At 37.7% G+C, this 14,213-nt stretch overlaps 1 protein-coding gene across 3 annotated transcripts in view; it reads left to right on the forward strand.

Moving 5' to 3' along the window:
• The window catches only part of TTC3 (tetratricopeptide repeat domain 3), a 71,262-nt gene that overhangs the window by 20,861 nt on the left and 36,188 nt on the right, over positions 1-14,213 (forward strand). For all 3 annotated transcript variants that reach the window (XM_064471557.1, XM_064471574.1, XM_064471566.1), the window contains exons 11-16: positions 2,825-2,879; positions 3,584-3,746; positions 3,863-3,911; positions 4,941-5,064; positions 8,340-8,394; positions 13,005-13,065. In XM_064471557.1, coding sequence (XP_064327627.1) covers positions 2,825-2,879; positions 3,584-3,746; positions 3,863-3,911; positions 4,941-5,064; positions 8,340-8,394; positions 13,005-13,065 — 507 coding nt within the window. The remainder of the gene's footprint in view (positions 1-2,824; positions 2,880-3,583; positions 3,747-3,862; positions 3,912-4,940; positions 5,065-8,339; positions 8,395-13,004; positions 13,066-14,213) is intronic.

The following is a 14,213-nucleotide window of genomic DNA, read 5'->3' on the forward strand; positions in this document are numbered from 1 at the left end:
ATAAAAAATATGCTGGGCAAGACAGTCTGGGTTATTCCTGCTTCCAGCAGAGGCAAACCCACTCGTGGGATTGCGTTTGCTCGAGGACCTGGGTGCACTTGGTGGGTGATGCGGGAGGATGGAGGAGTTCGGTGTGTACCCCAGGGGGATTTAATTCTGGGTGAAAACAGCCAATGAACTGAATAATATGCTGTTAATTGTAATATGATGTTGTATGTCATCACTACTATGGTTGCATCAGTGGAATGTTATCATGGTGGGAATCTCCCAATTAATGATAATAGCAAATGAACTTTCAATGGAACCGAGCAAAGTGCAGCAGTGAGAGAACACGAACTACCAGTGCAGCGGTGATGGAACAAGGACTGACATGCAACAACCTGACCCCACGCACACCGCCGCACCGAAGGACCCTCACAAGAGATGAAATCCAAAGTCATGGACTAAATGAACTCAATGGACATTTCACAGGCATTCTACAGGGGTGTTCCATAAACTAGTGGAATGATAAATGAAAATCTGTATATATATATATTGTTAAAGGATAAGAAGATGGATAAGGATTATTGAAGTTGTACTGAATAGTATGGGACCTGAGCATGATGTCAATGATATGGAATAAGGGGTGGATACTGTCATGGTTTCAGCTGCGATAGAGTTAATTTTCTTCACTCTAGCTGGTATAGTGCTGTGCTTTGAAATTAGCATGGAAAAAAAACCTGTTGAGATAACACACAGATGTTTAGGCTGTTGTTGGGCAGCGCTGATACTAGTCAAGGACACGTCTAGCTTCCCATGCTCTGCTGGGTGCACAAGAAGCCGGGAGGGGAGGGGGCACAGCTAAGAGAGTGGATTCAAACTGACCAAAGGGATATTCCATATCATGTAACGTCATGCCCAGTATGCTACCTGGGAGGGGCTGGCCGGGGGAGGGAGGGAGCAGTCGCGGCTCGGGGACGGGCAGCGTCGGTCGGCGGGTGGTGAGCGGCTGTATCGTTCGTGTTTCTGCATTTTTGTTCCCTGTTTTCCCTTTCCTCCCTTTTCCCTTTTATTATATTAACCTTACTGTCATTATTATCATAATCATTTATCATCATCATTCTATTGTAGTTATTAAACTGTGCTTATCTCAACCCACAAGTTCTTTTGCTCGTCCGATTCTCTTCCCCATCCCACAGGGGTGGGGGGGGGGTGAGCGAGCGGCTGCGTGGTGTTCAGTTGCCAGCTGAGGCTGAACCACGACAGGGGGTTAGAGAGCTGTCTGTGTGGAGGGGAGGCCTCCTATGAGGCCAGTGACATTCACTCTGATGGTTTCTTCTTTCCAACTCTACTATCCACTTGGGGTCACTTTTGTACTTGCTAACATGCTGTTACACCTTTGCGGTGCCTTTGTTGGGCAGCAGCTCCATGTTACATCTGAGGTTACTATACATGGCACTTTCAATGGATGTTACTTTGTTACTCTTAAAGTTACATTTCTCCCATTCCAATCACCAGTTCTGTTGCGGTGTTTTCTATTACTAATTTCTTTAAATGTACTGCCGCATCTCTAAATTCTGCCATTACTACCTGGGGTTTCTCTAATTTTGGGGTGGAGATTTTTTTTGTTCTAACTTGCTTTAATTTCACTGAACTAATTCTTCCTGAAATCTCTGAAGAATTTTGTTGTGTAAAACATGCTCCTTGTCTTGAAATTATAGTCTCTTTCAGGCTTTTTTTCAGTAACTAGCTTTTATTACCACAGAGCATCTCATTCTCTTTCTCCAGATGCCTCTGGACAGGCTTTTCTGATATAATGGTTACAAAAAACTGTGGTAATGACTAGGCAATTTATGAACACTTTCATGTGAAACAAGTCTGGTGTGGGTGGTGGTTTGTGTTATTTTGTGGCATTTTGGGGGTGTGGGTGTGTGTGTGTGTGTGTTGGTTTTTTTTCTCCCATGTTCCTGCCCTTTGTAGAGGTAAAATAGTTAAAGCCTCAACAGGCCGATGCAGGCCTCTCAAGTTAGGTCTGGCTGTAGACATTTTCTAAAGGCCTGACTGAGTCAGCATGACCCAGCTGTCAAAGGAGTGAGTTATTTGTAAGCTTCCTCATCTGAAGTAATCCATATGTGACCACTCTGTTGTAATTTATACATCCTGACACATAGCTGTAGTTCAGTGAAGAATGAGTGGTATATCCCAAAGGTATATAAACTCTGTAACTGCTGGCTTTGGGCAGTGTTGGTTTCAGCAGAGGCCATTGCTGCTGCTCTGTGTTCTCTCCTGTAGCCATAGTCTGCTTCTCTTCTGACCTGACCAAAATTGTAATTCTAGTTATGCTGCGACACCTTGTATATAAAAGGCAGTTGGGCATATTCTTCAGGCTTCAGTTGTTGGGAGTTTTGGAGGTTACTGTCTTTCAGTTCAGCTCAGCAGTTAATACTTGCACCCTCAAATCTCTAGCTATGATTACCTAACTGCTCTCTAATATAATTTCTGTCAAAATACTGAGGTTTGGTATTCAGGCTTTTTTATTAAGGCTTTGCTTTTTAAAGGAACGTTTTGTTAGGACCCAGTTAAGGGATAGGTACATATACAGAATGCTGGAAAACCTTGTAGGTAGGGGGAGGGAATAAATATCTGGTGGGGAAATAGTTCAGACTGTAACATTTTAACCCAGGTAAGTTTCAGTTAAGAAGTGTTATCTGACCATGCCTTTACACAGGTGAATGAACCGTTCTTTTATTCCCTTTGTATTTTTATAGTGCCTCGTACATGTCTTCTGCAGATTTTTCTGAAGTATAAATAATAAATACCTCTTCTTTTCCCTCCCCTCTCTAAGGAGAGCCCTTGCTGATGGAAAAAGAGCCACTATTTTGAAGCCTAATTGGCCAAAGGTTAGTTTCATATATGTTTCAAAATTGTCTTTTGTTGGTACTGTAAAGCAACATCAGAACCCAGAGTCTTAATTACAGGTCTGCCCCGGGTAGATGTGACGTGTTCTCATCTGCATTTAGCGCTAATGATAGTAGAACGAACACAGCACCTAGTGGACTAAGAATTCTGCTTCAGTCAGCCAAGTACATAGTTTGCTTGTATTTTTATATTAGAAATATTATTTTGACATGCTTGTAAGTGTTGGTACATGGTGTTCTACATATGTAAAGACAGAAGAAAACATTTATTACATTGTTGTGTGTAGCTATGTTATCACAGTGCTTTAAAAAGGCTACACGTAGTCCTTACAATAAAAAGTCCTGATTGACCAACAGGTATTTTCCAATATTCTTGGCCTAAAGAAGAGTAAATAAGGGATAGTTACAAAGTTGCAAAGTAATGGTTGAGATTAGGGGAAAAAGTAAATTTGCTCTTTTCCAAAGCCAGAGGCAAGGCGCTACCCCCAGTGAATTATCTTTCTGTTTCAGCATGCTGAATAGTCGAAAACTTTGATTATTCGTCATTTGAACTGAAACAGGTGGAGTAGATAACTTTTCAGTATGTTAAATTTTACTTTGTACTGTCTATGGCAGCTGTTTAGGATATAAATTGTTTTCTGATTTGTGTGAATGAATGCTTGAAATTCAAACTTATGTCCATGTAGGGTCACTACCACTTCTGTAAGGCGCTTTCATTACTGGGGGAACATGAACTGGCTTTGGAAGCTAATGAGAGAGCTCAGGAACTATGCAAGAATATTCTCGATGGACTTAAGGATCTTGTTCAACAAAATGACAAGTTAAAGAAGACATTAGAAGAAATCAATGGTAACCTTTTCTGATTTCAAGATCTACCATGAACATAGGAAAATCCCTTCATTGGTAACTTCCCTTTGAAGCTAATTAATTCCTTCCTTTCCCCACACCCTCCTAATTTTTTATAGGTATTAAACAACATAAACAGAAACCAAAGAAGTCACTTCTTGAGAAAAAGTAAGTGTCAAGTTTGCTTTTTTTCCCAATAGCAATGCTTAGTATAAGTAGTAATACATAGCGTAGATATTGCTTAAATTTTATCTATCAGTAAATAAAAATGGAAAGAATAAACTTATCAGAACTGCAACCAGAGTGCAGCCTAGGAGTAATGAGGACTTTCAGGAACTAAATATGCTCACTTGAGATGTGTTTCACTTCTAAGCAGTTTCCTTCAGCATTATGTTTTACGAATGTTGGAAACAGTTACATATTCCTGTTTTTTGCCTTTCCCAACTTGAGGTAATTTGCTACTGAGGAAATTTGGTGCCTGAAAATGTCGGTGCAATCACACCCACTTTTTTGTTTTAACTTTTCTATATAAAGCTCGTTGGGAGATTACGCTGATTTGCTAGCAAATGCATTTTGGTAAAAATGAATGTGTATCCTAATTTGTAGAAATTTGGTTTTGTCACATGTGTTCTTGCTTTTGCCTTTCCCAAAAAGAGTAAGAGATTGCATATTCACAGATTCAGCTAAGTTACAATATATGCCTTAACTTTGGTATTAAATATTTTTCTGAAAGAGTTTTTTGACTTTTATTGGTCTACTTGTAGTGATGTGCTATTCAAAACAATACAGAAAGTAAACTACTAAACAACTTTCCGTAATCCTGAAAATTCTGGAGGAAGTTAAATTTGTTCCCCATCTATATTGCACAAATAAAATGTGGCCTTGGGCAATATTGATTTTTTTTTTTAATTACCTTTTTTTTTTTGGAAGTACAGTAATTCAGTTTCTGTCCCTTTTATATAAGAAGGTGCTTCTTTTTTCATATTTTTGCATAGCCTTGGACTGTGCAATTTGAAGGTGTAAAAAATGGTTGGTTGATCAAATCCTTTAAGCATGTTTATGCCATTACGTGTCCAAGGGGTAGACTACTTGTATTCGTCTTTGTTTTTTTCATGATGCATGTATGCTATATGTCTTAAATACGGGGAAAAGACATCAACATTGGAAGAACTAGGCTTCTCTCTTTTTACATATCAGAGACTGCAGTTCTTCAGAATCTCATTTAATAATCTCTCAAGAACTTAAAGAAGTAGAAAAAGAGGTAAAGAGAACACAGTCTGATCCTAAAGAACATCATTGTCATCAAAAACAGGATACCAGGGTAAGTTACGCTACAGCTGGCATTACAAGACTATGCATGTTGATTTTCATCGTCCTGAAATGTGGTCTTTAATGGTGTGGCTGAAATTTTGCAGCCACTGTGTTTTAATAATTGTGTACTTTCTCAGCTAAGTACACTTTTCCTGTAGTACTTAACTACCAAATATATGTTCAGAACTTTGGATTTGAAAGAGGATGGGTGGCGATTGCTTGAATGAGAAGGTGGAGGCTGTATGCTATGAGGAGGAGAGGGGTCTCTTTAGGCTTATTGAAAGTGAGACTGAGGTCATGTCTGATCTAATCGACTGTCCAGCCCTGCCAGTCAATGTGCATTCAGATGTGGACTTCCCTTTGGCTTTAGGAGAGGATTCAGTTAATGCGTGCTGGTGTAATGGAGTTCAGTGGAAGATGCGTTAGCCAAAGTTAATTCATATACAGGGCTTTTGCTATACTGGAGCATTGTTTTGCCACTGATACTGTGATGTTAAGGTATTTGCATGGTTATAGACCATTCTTCTCATGCTCTGTAAACAGATTTCTTTTGTATGGGGAAAGATGTTGGTTAAATAGTATACTTACCTGGACTGTATTTAAAACTAGGGTTTTGTGGTTCTCAAATATCTGGCTTGTGTGTTCAAAACAAGTGTAGTACAGTGCTAAAATGAAAGATGGACTCATGTTACTTTAGTAGTCCTTCATAGTTCTTTAGATTCGTTCTTTTAATTTAAAAGACAGTTTACAAGCACAAATATTCTACTAGATTACTTCTATTAGCTTTTTTTGGTGAGGAAGGCTTAAAAGAGAAAGTGAAGCTGTTGCAGTGGAGATTGAGACTACTTAAAGAACCACTGCCAAAGGTAGCAGCAAAAGTGGTTTTATTGAAGTAAAACATTGTAGAAGTGAGGCTTAACAAAGCCTGATGGCAAGGTTCAATCTATTACTCTACTGCACAGAGGATATAATAATGATTCAAATTTACCAATCCAAGATCTTAATGCCCTGTTATACAAGGCTATGTGTGATATTGGTTGTTTACCAAAGATCTGCATTTGGTAAGGGGTGTCTCAGCCTGGAGGGAGTAACCTTGAGAGGTATCCCAACTCAAGGCGAGATCACAGCTGTGCTGCCAGCTACTTGAGTGAACTTTTTTGAGCTCTTCCTCCTGAGCTGTCACATATGGAAATCACGTGGTTGGCTCGTAGTCAAATTACATGCGATGGAAGAGGTAAGCATGAGACTCCTTGTACCCGCAACTTCCTTTGTTCCTTGACCAAATTAGTTTTGGAAGAACCATCTGCTATTGATGTGTTAATCGCATGATCAATGTTCTGCTTTCCAAGCTGATATACATCAAAGCTCACTGTGTCACCCTGTCCTTGTGTGGGTTTTCAAAGAACAGGTTGGAACTAGAGAAGTTCATGGCCTGGTCATGCCTAGGCCTTTACCTCCTTTGGAGACTGAACCAAACTGCCACTAGTTTGGTCGAGGAGTTAAGTGCATCCATCAGAAGCTTAGTAGAGTAAACTTTGTTCTCTGTTCATCGTTGATTTTTGTCCCTGAAAAATGATTGAACTAAGGATACACGTTAGTGAAGGGTGACCAAAGAAATCCATCAACAAAAGCTTCTAGTTCTGCCTTTTAGAGGTTATTTAACTGCTGAAAGTGCAATGGCATACCACGTTGTTGTGATTTAATCCTGGTAGGCAGCTCAGCTCCACACAGCTGCTTGCTCACTCCCCTCAGCAGGATGGGGGAGAAAATCATAAGGGTAAAACTCATGGATTGGTTGAGTTAAAGACAGTTTAACAAGCAAAGCAAAAGCTGCGCACACAAGCAAAGCAAATAAGGAATTCATTCACTACTTCCAGGCAGATGTTTAGCCATTTCCAGGAAAGCAGAGCTTTATCACACATAATGGTTACTTGGGAAGACAGATGGCATAACTTGGAACTTTCCTCCATTTCTCCTTCCCCCAGCTTATATTGCAGCGCACGATGTCATAAGGTGTGGGATATCCTTTTGGTCAGTTGGGGTCAGCTGTCCCAGCTGTGTCCCCTCCCAACTTCTCATGCACCCCCAGCCCACTCGCTGGCGGAGCAGTGTGTGAAACAGAAAAGGCCTTGATGCTGTGTAAGTACTGCTCAGCAATAGCTAAAACATCCCTGTGTTATCAACGCTGTTTTAATAGCAAATCCAAAGCACAGCACCATAGGAGCAGCTATGAGGAAAATTAACTTTGTCCCAGCCAAAACCAGTACATATGTTTTTATTCCTTAAAAAACAAACATACACCCAAAAAGAAGTGGAAAGTTGGGGGATTTTGTTGGTGCTTACCTTGTTTTAGGTGGATTTTGCTAGTGGATGCCAGTGGAATTTCCCAGCTGTTGCTGTCTTAGTCTCTATCTCATGTCCAGTATAATGGAGAGCCTGTAAATTGTTCCTGTGCATAAATTTTCCTGAGTGGTTTGCTTTGCTAGATGCATGACAGTGACAGTCCTGATGTAACAGCATGGAGTTAAAAATTTGATAATCAACCTTCAGTTTGCTTACAGACAGTTCTTCTTTCATGCGAATTATTAATTTAAAAGAAACATTTGTACCTCTTTCTGATCATCTTTACCATCATTATTGTAAGTTAATTAATTTTGTTTGTTGTAATTTAGCCTATAAAGTGTGTTATCAATAAGCTATTTAATATAGAAAACAAAATGATAAAGAACGTCAATCTACTACTAAGGTCAAAACAATTTAGCGTGTGCATGTGAAAAAACACTTTCAGGTTTCACAGAGGGGCGGGGCAGGAAAAAATAGATGACTCGTTAGTGAGGAAAATGAAACTAGTGTACGAGGGCAAAGGGAAGGAAATAAACTTCTTGAAATAGCAAGTGATCTGTAGAACACAAGCGCTTGAAGATTTTTGACTGTCTTACGAAAACTTTAATCTGCTTTTATGCTATGAAAATCCTCATAATGTACATCTGTAAATTTATCCTTGTTTAGGATTAATATTACTGAAAAAAAGCTAGTATTTGTCAGATCAGTAGATAATATAAATTGATATGAGGTTGGGGGAGAAAAGTATGAGTATGCAAACACACTTTGATTAATTAAATGGTTTTTCTTTACCTCTTGATTGGGGACATAATATACTGTAGTGTTGTGGTTTCTTTGTTTAAATTCTAGTGGTTCAGGATTTTTCTTTGTTTAAATTCAGTGAATAATGTCTATTTGTTTTTTGTTATCTCCGTAAAAACAAACTAACGTATTTGTCATTAGGTGACTGACATCCAAAGAACAGAAAGCAAATGTTCGTCTCCGGAATTTCCACCAAGTGAGTTTGTTTTTGCTATTTATCAAGTCCAAGTCAGTTCTACCCTTGCTGTTGCCATTATTAATAAGCAAAAGTATATCTTGTGTTATTTTCACAACAGTCAACTATCGTGTTTCACTTCTTAGCGGGCAGTTACTTCAATACTCCTCTTCTGTATTTCTGTCATATTTACTTCATGCTTTTGTAGTTTGAATCTACTTTACGGGGATGAATTCAAAATTAAAACTGGAACTAAAAAGTAGGATGCTGAGTCACAGGCTAGAAATGCTTTAATTCCTTCTGAGACAGATAAAGGACCTAAAAGGATCTAAATCTGAGAATTCATTTGTGATTACTAAAAGCTCTATATAGATACTTAAGAAAATAATCATGCAGTTAGAGAGGAAGTAGGCCACAAAGTATTTGTCAGAGTGGATCTTCAGCTACAAACTTTAAGAGGTATAAGTTTGTGTGATTTATTGTTCATGTCCCTTTTATAGAGAGAACTCCCACAATGCCAGAGTTACTTGTCTGTGGTGAAAGTGAAGTGCAAGCAGTTCTGATCTTCAAAGTGAAATCTTTTCCTGAATTTTGCTTGGGTTTTCTATCACCTGCTAAACATGCTGTAATCAAGAAAGCTTAAGAAATTCAGAAATTGTTCTTATTTATGATGTTTCTATGGAATACTGCTACTGGATCTGGACCAGCTGTATGTTCATGCTGTATTCTGAAGTTGTGACCTCACAGTTGTGACTTCTGACCTCCAAGGCTGTGGGTCCTTCTAGTTCTGACCATGTGACAGCCTGTAAGTCCTTGGTGCCCAGCTGTACTGTTCTTTGGACTTCGCATACTTAAATACTTAGCTGAATAGGTGCCAAAGTGCAGAGCATTTCAAAATTTGATTTTAGGAAGCCAGTGAAGATATATTATGAAATATTATTTTAAAATGAGCAGTAGGAAGAGCTCTTGTGGACTTTCAACATATGTGAACAGATTGAGGAATTAAAGGGTGTATTGAGAGATGGAAAATGTGGGAAAGGTTGCAAAAGAAGAGTCAAGATGAATTTTTTGAAAAGGTGTTATGTGGTAGGATAACAAAAAAAAAGAAGAAACTGTAAAGTGTTGAAGGAACTTATTGCAGAAAGCATAGATCAGGGAGGGGCTTTAGAAAGGGGAAGTCAAGCTCTGGAATAGAAATCAGTTTTGAGGAACTGTATGTACATGGTATGCAGGGGCAAAACATGAAATGCACGGAGGCCATAGGGAATTTTGAATGCGTTTGAAGCAAGTGACAACTAAGTGAATCCAGACGATTTCCTGAGTGAGAAGGTGTGGCCCACATAGTAAGGGAGTCTGACAACATGTTATAAAACAAAGCTTTATTGAGGCCATGGAAAAGATCAGCAGCTGTGCACACATATGGTGACCTGCCCAATCACCGACAGCAAACAGAGGATTGTAAGTGATGCCCTGGCTCCAGTGGACTGCCAGGGATACTTGGTGTCCAGCTCACCTGGCAGCAAGACCAAATCATGCAAATGCCTTTTGAATGCAGGTAAGAGTTGCGCTGCTCCTTGGCTTCCCCAATGGTAGTGGGATTGGAGAGAATCATATTTCACATGAATCACGTGGGCAATGTCCTGCCTGCCCATGTTGGTCAGGGGGCAGGGTGTCTGCAGTCTGTCTATGCTGCTGATACTGGTCAAGGGCAGGGTGTCAGAAAGATAGCTGATTTTTTGAGAGGTTGAGGAGGGAAGAGGGATAATGAAAGGCTGAATGTTGGGGGAGAACTGAAAATCCTTCTAGGCTAAAGAGTTCATAGGTCTATGAAACGTTGTGTTGAACATAGTAATTTCAAAAAAAACCATGCTGATTCCAGGGTTTTTTTCTGTTCTTCCTTCCTCCTCCCCCTCATACTATGTCAGTAGCAGTGTAGAAGAAAATATTTGATTTGGCTTTGATTTGAAAGGAGGAGTTATGCTCTGAATGGCTAGCTGATACAAGTTTACTGTGGGTGGGGAAGAGGAGTTTTCTTTTTCTTAGCCTTGATTCACTTAAAGGCTTAAGACTTGTAGGAGATTTAATGTAAAGGAACTTTATGCCACCGTATCTTATCTTTAACCTGCTGTCCTTTTTAATTTCAGTTTTTGCCTGCATGTACTATTTTTTTCAGCATGTGTACATTTCTGTTAAATATCTTTGCTTGCTCCTAATGGGAATGTCTAGCAAAAGTAATACTACTTCTACTAATATTTTAAAATGTTTGTGGGGTAAGTGAATCATGTTTGCAGTTCAATTAATATATCTCCTTAACTATTTTCACTAAAATTCAGTAGGATTTGCTTGTTACTTTTTTTAAAAAGTATTTTTTAAAAAGCTGAAAGCAGTATCTTTTTAGGTTGGTTGGTATATAGGAGTAGTAGTTCCGGTAGGAAGTATTTCTGAAATAATTTTTGTTGAATGGCTTTTAAAGTTAAATCATTCAATGGAAAAATAGTGCTGATTAATTCTTTCATTAATGGTGAGAGGGAAAGCTTGTATTCCTTTATCTTCATTAAGATTTTGTTTTGAATGATAGATAGGTTCCTTTCCCTTAAGGAACCTATATAATAAAGAAAAAGTAATATATCTCTATCTCTAAATGGTTAAATGATTATATGCTTGAAGTGTTTTCTGGCTTTCAAAAGGATAATTGTTTTCCATCATTTACGCTATTATGAGGAGTTTGTGATGATTATTAGTGTAGATTTTGGAGTTTTTAATGCATATGAACTGTTTCAGCAGACACCTTGTCAACAGACTTCTGTGTGACAATTTCAAGAAATGGTTCATGAAATAATTCTGAACCTGTTCAGTCTTTATGATGTTTGATTATTTTTTTTTTTTGGTGATGATTATATTTTATGTCATTAAGTATCTTTTAATGGAAAAATTACTTGTGGCCCAAGGCATGAAGTGTGTGTGTGTACGATTTAGATTGAGAAATGAGTACATGAGACATCGCACTGGCTTGAGTGAGATTACCTAAATGGGTAGATTTGTGTTTTTACACAATCAGTGTTTTTCTCATTATTTTGTATCTAACAGTATAAAATACTTCTCTGAATATTATGAAATAATTTTTAAGCATAGATAGTTACTAAACTTATATATAAAATTAATAACTCCTCCAAATTTGATTTTATGGTAGTTCAACATAAGCATAATAATAAATCAAACAATATTTAATGATTTTGGTAGCTGTAACTTATGTTTGGGTTCCAGTGCTTGAATAGCTTGAACCCAGGTGCTGGACTGCACATGGTCCGTGTGAATGCGTCCAATATTAGGAAGCCAGAGTTGCCTCCTAAACTGCTTCTGAAAGACTATAGCTGGAACTATCCCCTCTTGGAACAGGTGGCTGAGGCAGAAGGTGGCATTCCTATATGCCTTGCAAAATCCATTTGGTTTAACTAGCGAAAAAAAGATCTGCTCTGTACCCCTTCAATTTACCATGTGTAGTAAGGAACACCTACAAGATGTGATGCTCAGCAGTTCTGCAGCTGAATTTGTCAGATGCTTGCTGATTCCTCACCAGTCCAGAAATGCTGTTTTTTTGCCTTGTTTGTCTAATCATCTGATTACTAGAAGGCAGCTTTCCCATAAGTGGATTTTGTGACTGTTGCTGTTAAGTCATTCACGCCTTGTAAAGTTCTAACTAAAAATTCTTGAAAATTAGTAACTTGTTAACTTAATCTTGAGTATGCATGCACACATTCAGATGCCTGATGTTATGTTTTAGTTCCACAGAAAATGGTTGAGAGATTGTTTTGCAGTTAATGGCCTGGCGTCCTGGTTTTGACCAATTACAATAAAGTATTAACATACATTTTCTTCTTCCTTGTTACTAATGAATTGTTTACTCAGTTTGTAGAGCCCTGTAACTAATCAAGGACAGTGTTAGATCTCTGAAGTTGTAAAATGTATTAGTGAAGTTTTGTGTCAAGTTGTTGACATCAAGTTTCAGAGTTAAAAATGAATTGGTATTACATGATAGGTTCTTTTTTGTCTTTCTGATCCAGTATTTCCACATCAAACATTTTCATTTTGTAATCAGGGACATTTATCTTGGTCCAACTCAGATACATTTCTAAGATTAACGTGAGTTGAACTTAACTCCTTTAGCAATGTATTTTAGAAGTAGTAGACTCTCTCTGAAAAATTTCTGTAGTCAAACTGGAACATCCTTAGTGATCTATTATTCCCTTTAAAAATTCTAGTTATCCACTAATAGTGAATAATATCAACTGTGGTTTTGTATAACATACTGATTTCTTTAGCTTGGAGTCCACTTAAATAGTTGTTACAATATAGTAGAGTCATATCTTATCTTGCAGAATTTTAAGATTCTTCTGTTTATGTGAAGTATCTTTATAGGATTAATAAAATCCTATTCTAATTAATAAAACAATATCAAATTCATACTGTAACAAAGGTGACTTTTTGAAAAACTTCTTGGTTTTGTTAGTTTTTGATACTGTAAATGTTTAAGATCTATTATTTATAAAGCAAAATGGAAGTTCCGAGCGCATTTTTTTTTCCTTTGTTTTAGGTGATGATCATTTTGTTTGATATACTTTTTCTCATTACAGGCCAAAGTCATCAAAACAAAGGAAGGCCAAAAACCAAACCTGGTGACTCTGAAAAGACGAGGTAAGAATTTGTAATAAATCAAAAAATAAACACTATTTTGTGTTACTTTATATAGCACTGAAAAAGGAGTTAATGCAGCTTTGAGTTGCTGCTTGCTCTTTGCTAATTTCATTGCTTGCACAGTTTACGTGCTCTTTAGGATATATTTTATGTTAAGATAACTGATTAAAGTTCACAAAATTCCAGTTTTTGCTAAGAACCTGAGTTATTACCTGAAAACTGAATATTTTCTAAAGCTCAGTTGAATTTTAGTAAATGAAGGTGCAACTTCAATAACCATTGTTTTAAAAACTGTTGGCCAAAAACAAATTATGCAGTATAGCCATAATAAAAAATGTGCTTCCTTTACAGCAAGAGATAATAGGAATCTTGCTCCAATTGTTACATTGAAACTTACACCACAACATAACACAAGCTCTGTCTTACTTTCAAGGCCTCTTTGTACTAGTTCTGCTGTGTGTACCAAATAATTTTTAAAACTTCTCTGACACTTCATGTGCTTACTAAGAAGAAGAGATTTGACTGTGAGGAGAGCATTCTAAGTCAGTCTCAGAATTGAATACTGGAAAAGAACTTTTGCCTAAAAAGTCCTTTAGTTGTTTTTAGGCTTGAATCTTCGCTTAAAGCGTATAAATATCTATCTTTACGTGAATACTTCCACTAGAGCATGCTGAATGTAAATGAGTATGTTTGATGGTTTGGGGCCAAAATTCAATTAGTTGAGATAAAAAGAACTATAGATTTTTATGGACAAAACTTATACTTTCATCTGTAACAACATTTAAAACAAGGTTTAACAAAAGAAATAATTATTTCCAGTGATACTGGGTCCAACAAGCTCCAAAAAAATCTGGGGAAATTGCTCCATTTATAGGTGATTCTGTTTGCCAACGTAGTTCCTCATCTAATAGGTAGTTAAGGTGTAAAGAACTGTTACTACTGACTTATTACTAAGATGATTGAGGCAAATGATGACTTACTACTTAAGGCCATGCAGAACGGAAGCTTTCAGTGGTTTAACCTGAGCTGTGAAATTAGGCGAACAGCTCTGACTCTACTTTCTTGCTTGTATGCTTCTTCAGCTAGTGTTCTTTCAGTTGTATTCAGGATGATTAAAAACAGATGAGGGGTACAGCAAAATAAGCTGT

Source organism: Phalacrocorax carbo, chromosome 1, assembly GCF_963921805.1.
Source record: "Phalacrocorax carbo chromosome 1, bPhaCar2.1, whole genome shotgun sequence".
In the NCBI taxonomy this organism is placed as follows: domain Eukaryota; kingdom Metazoa; phylum Chordata; class Aves; order Suliformes; family Phalacrocoracidae; genus Phalacrocorax; species Phalacrocorax carbo.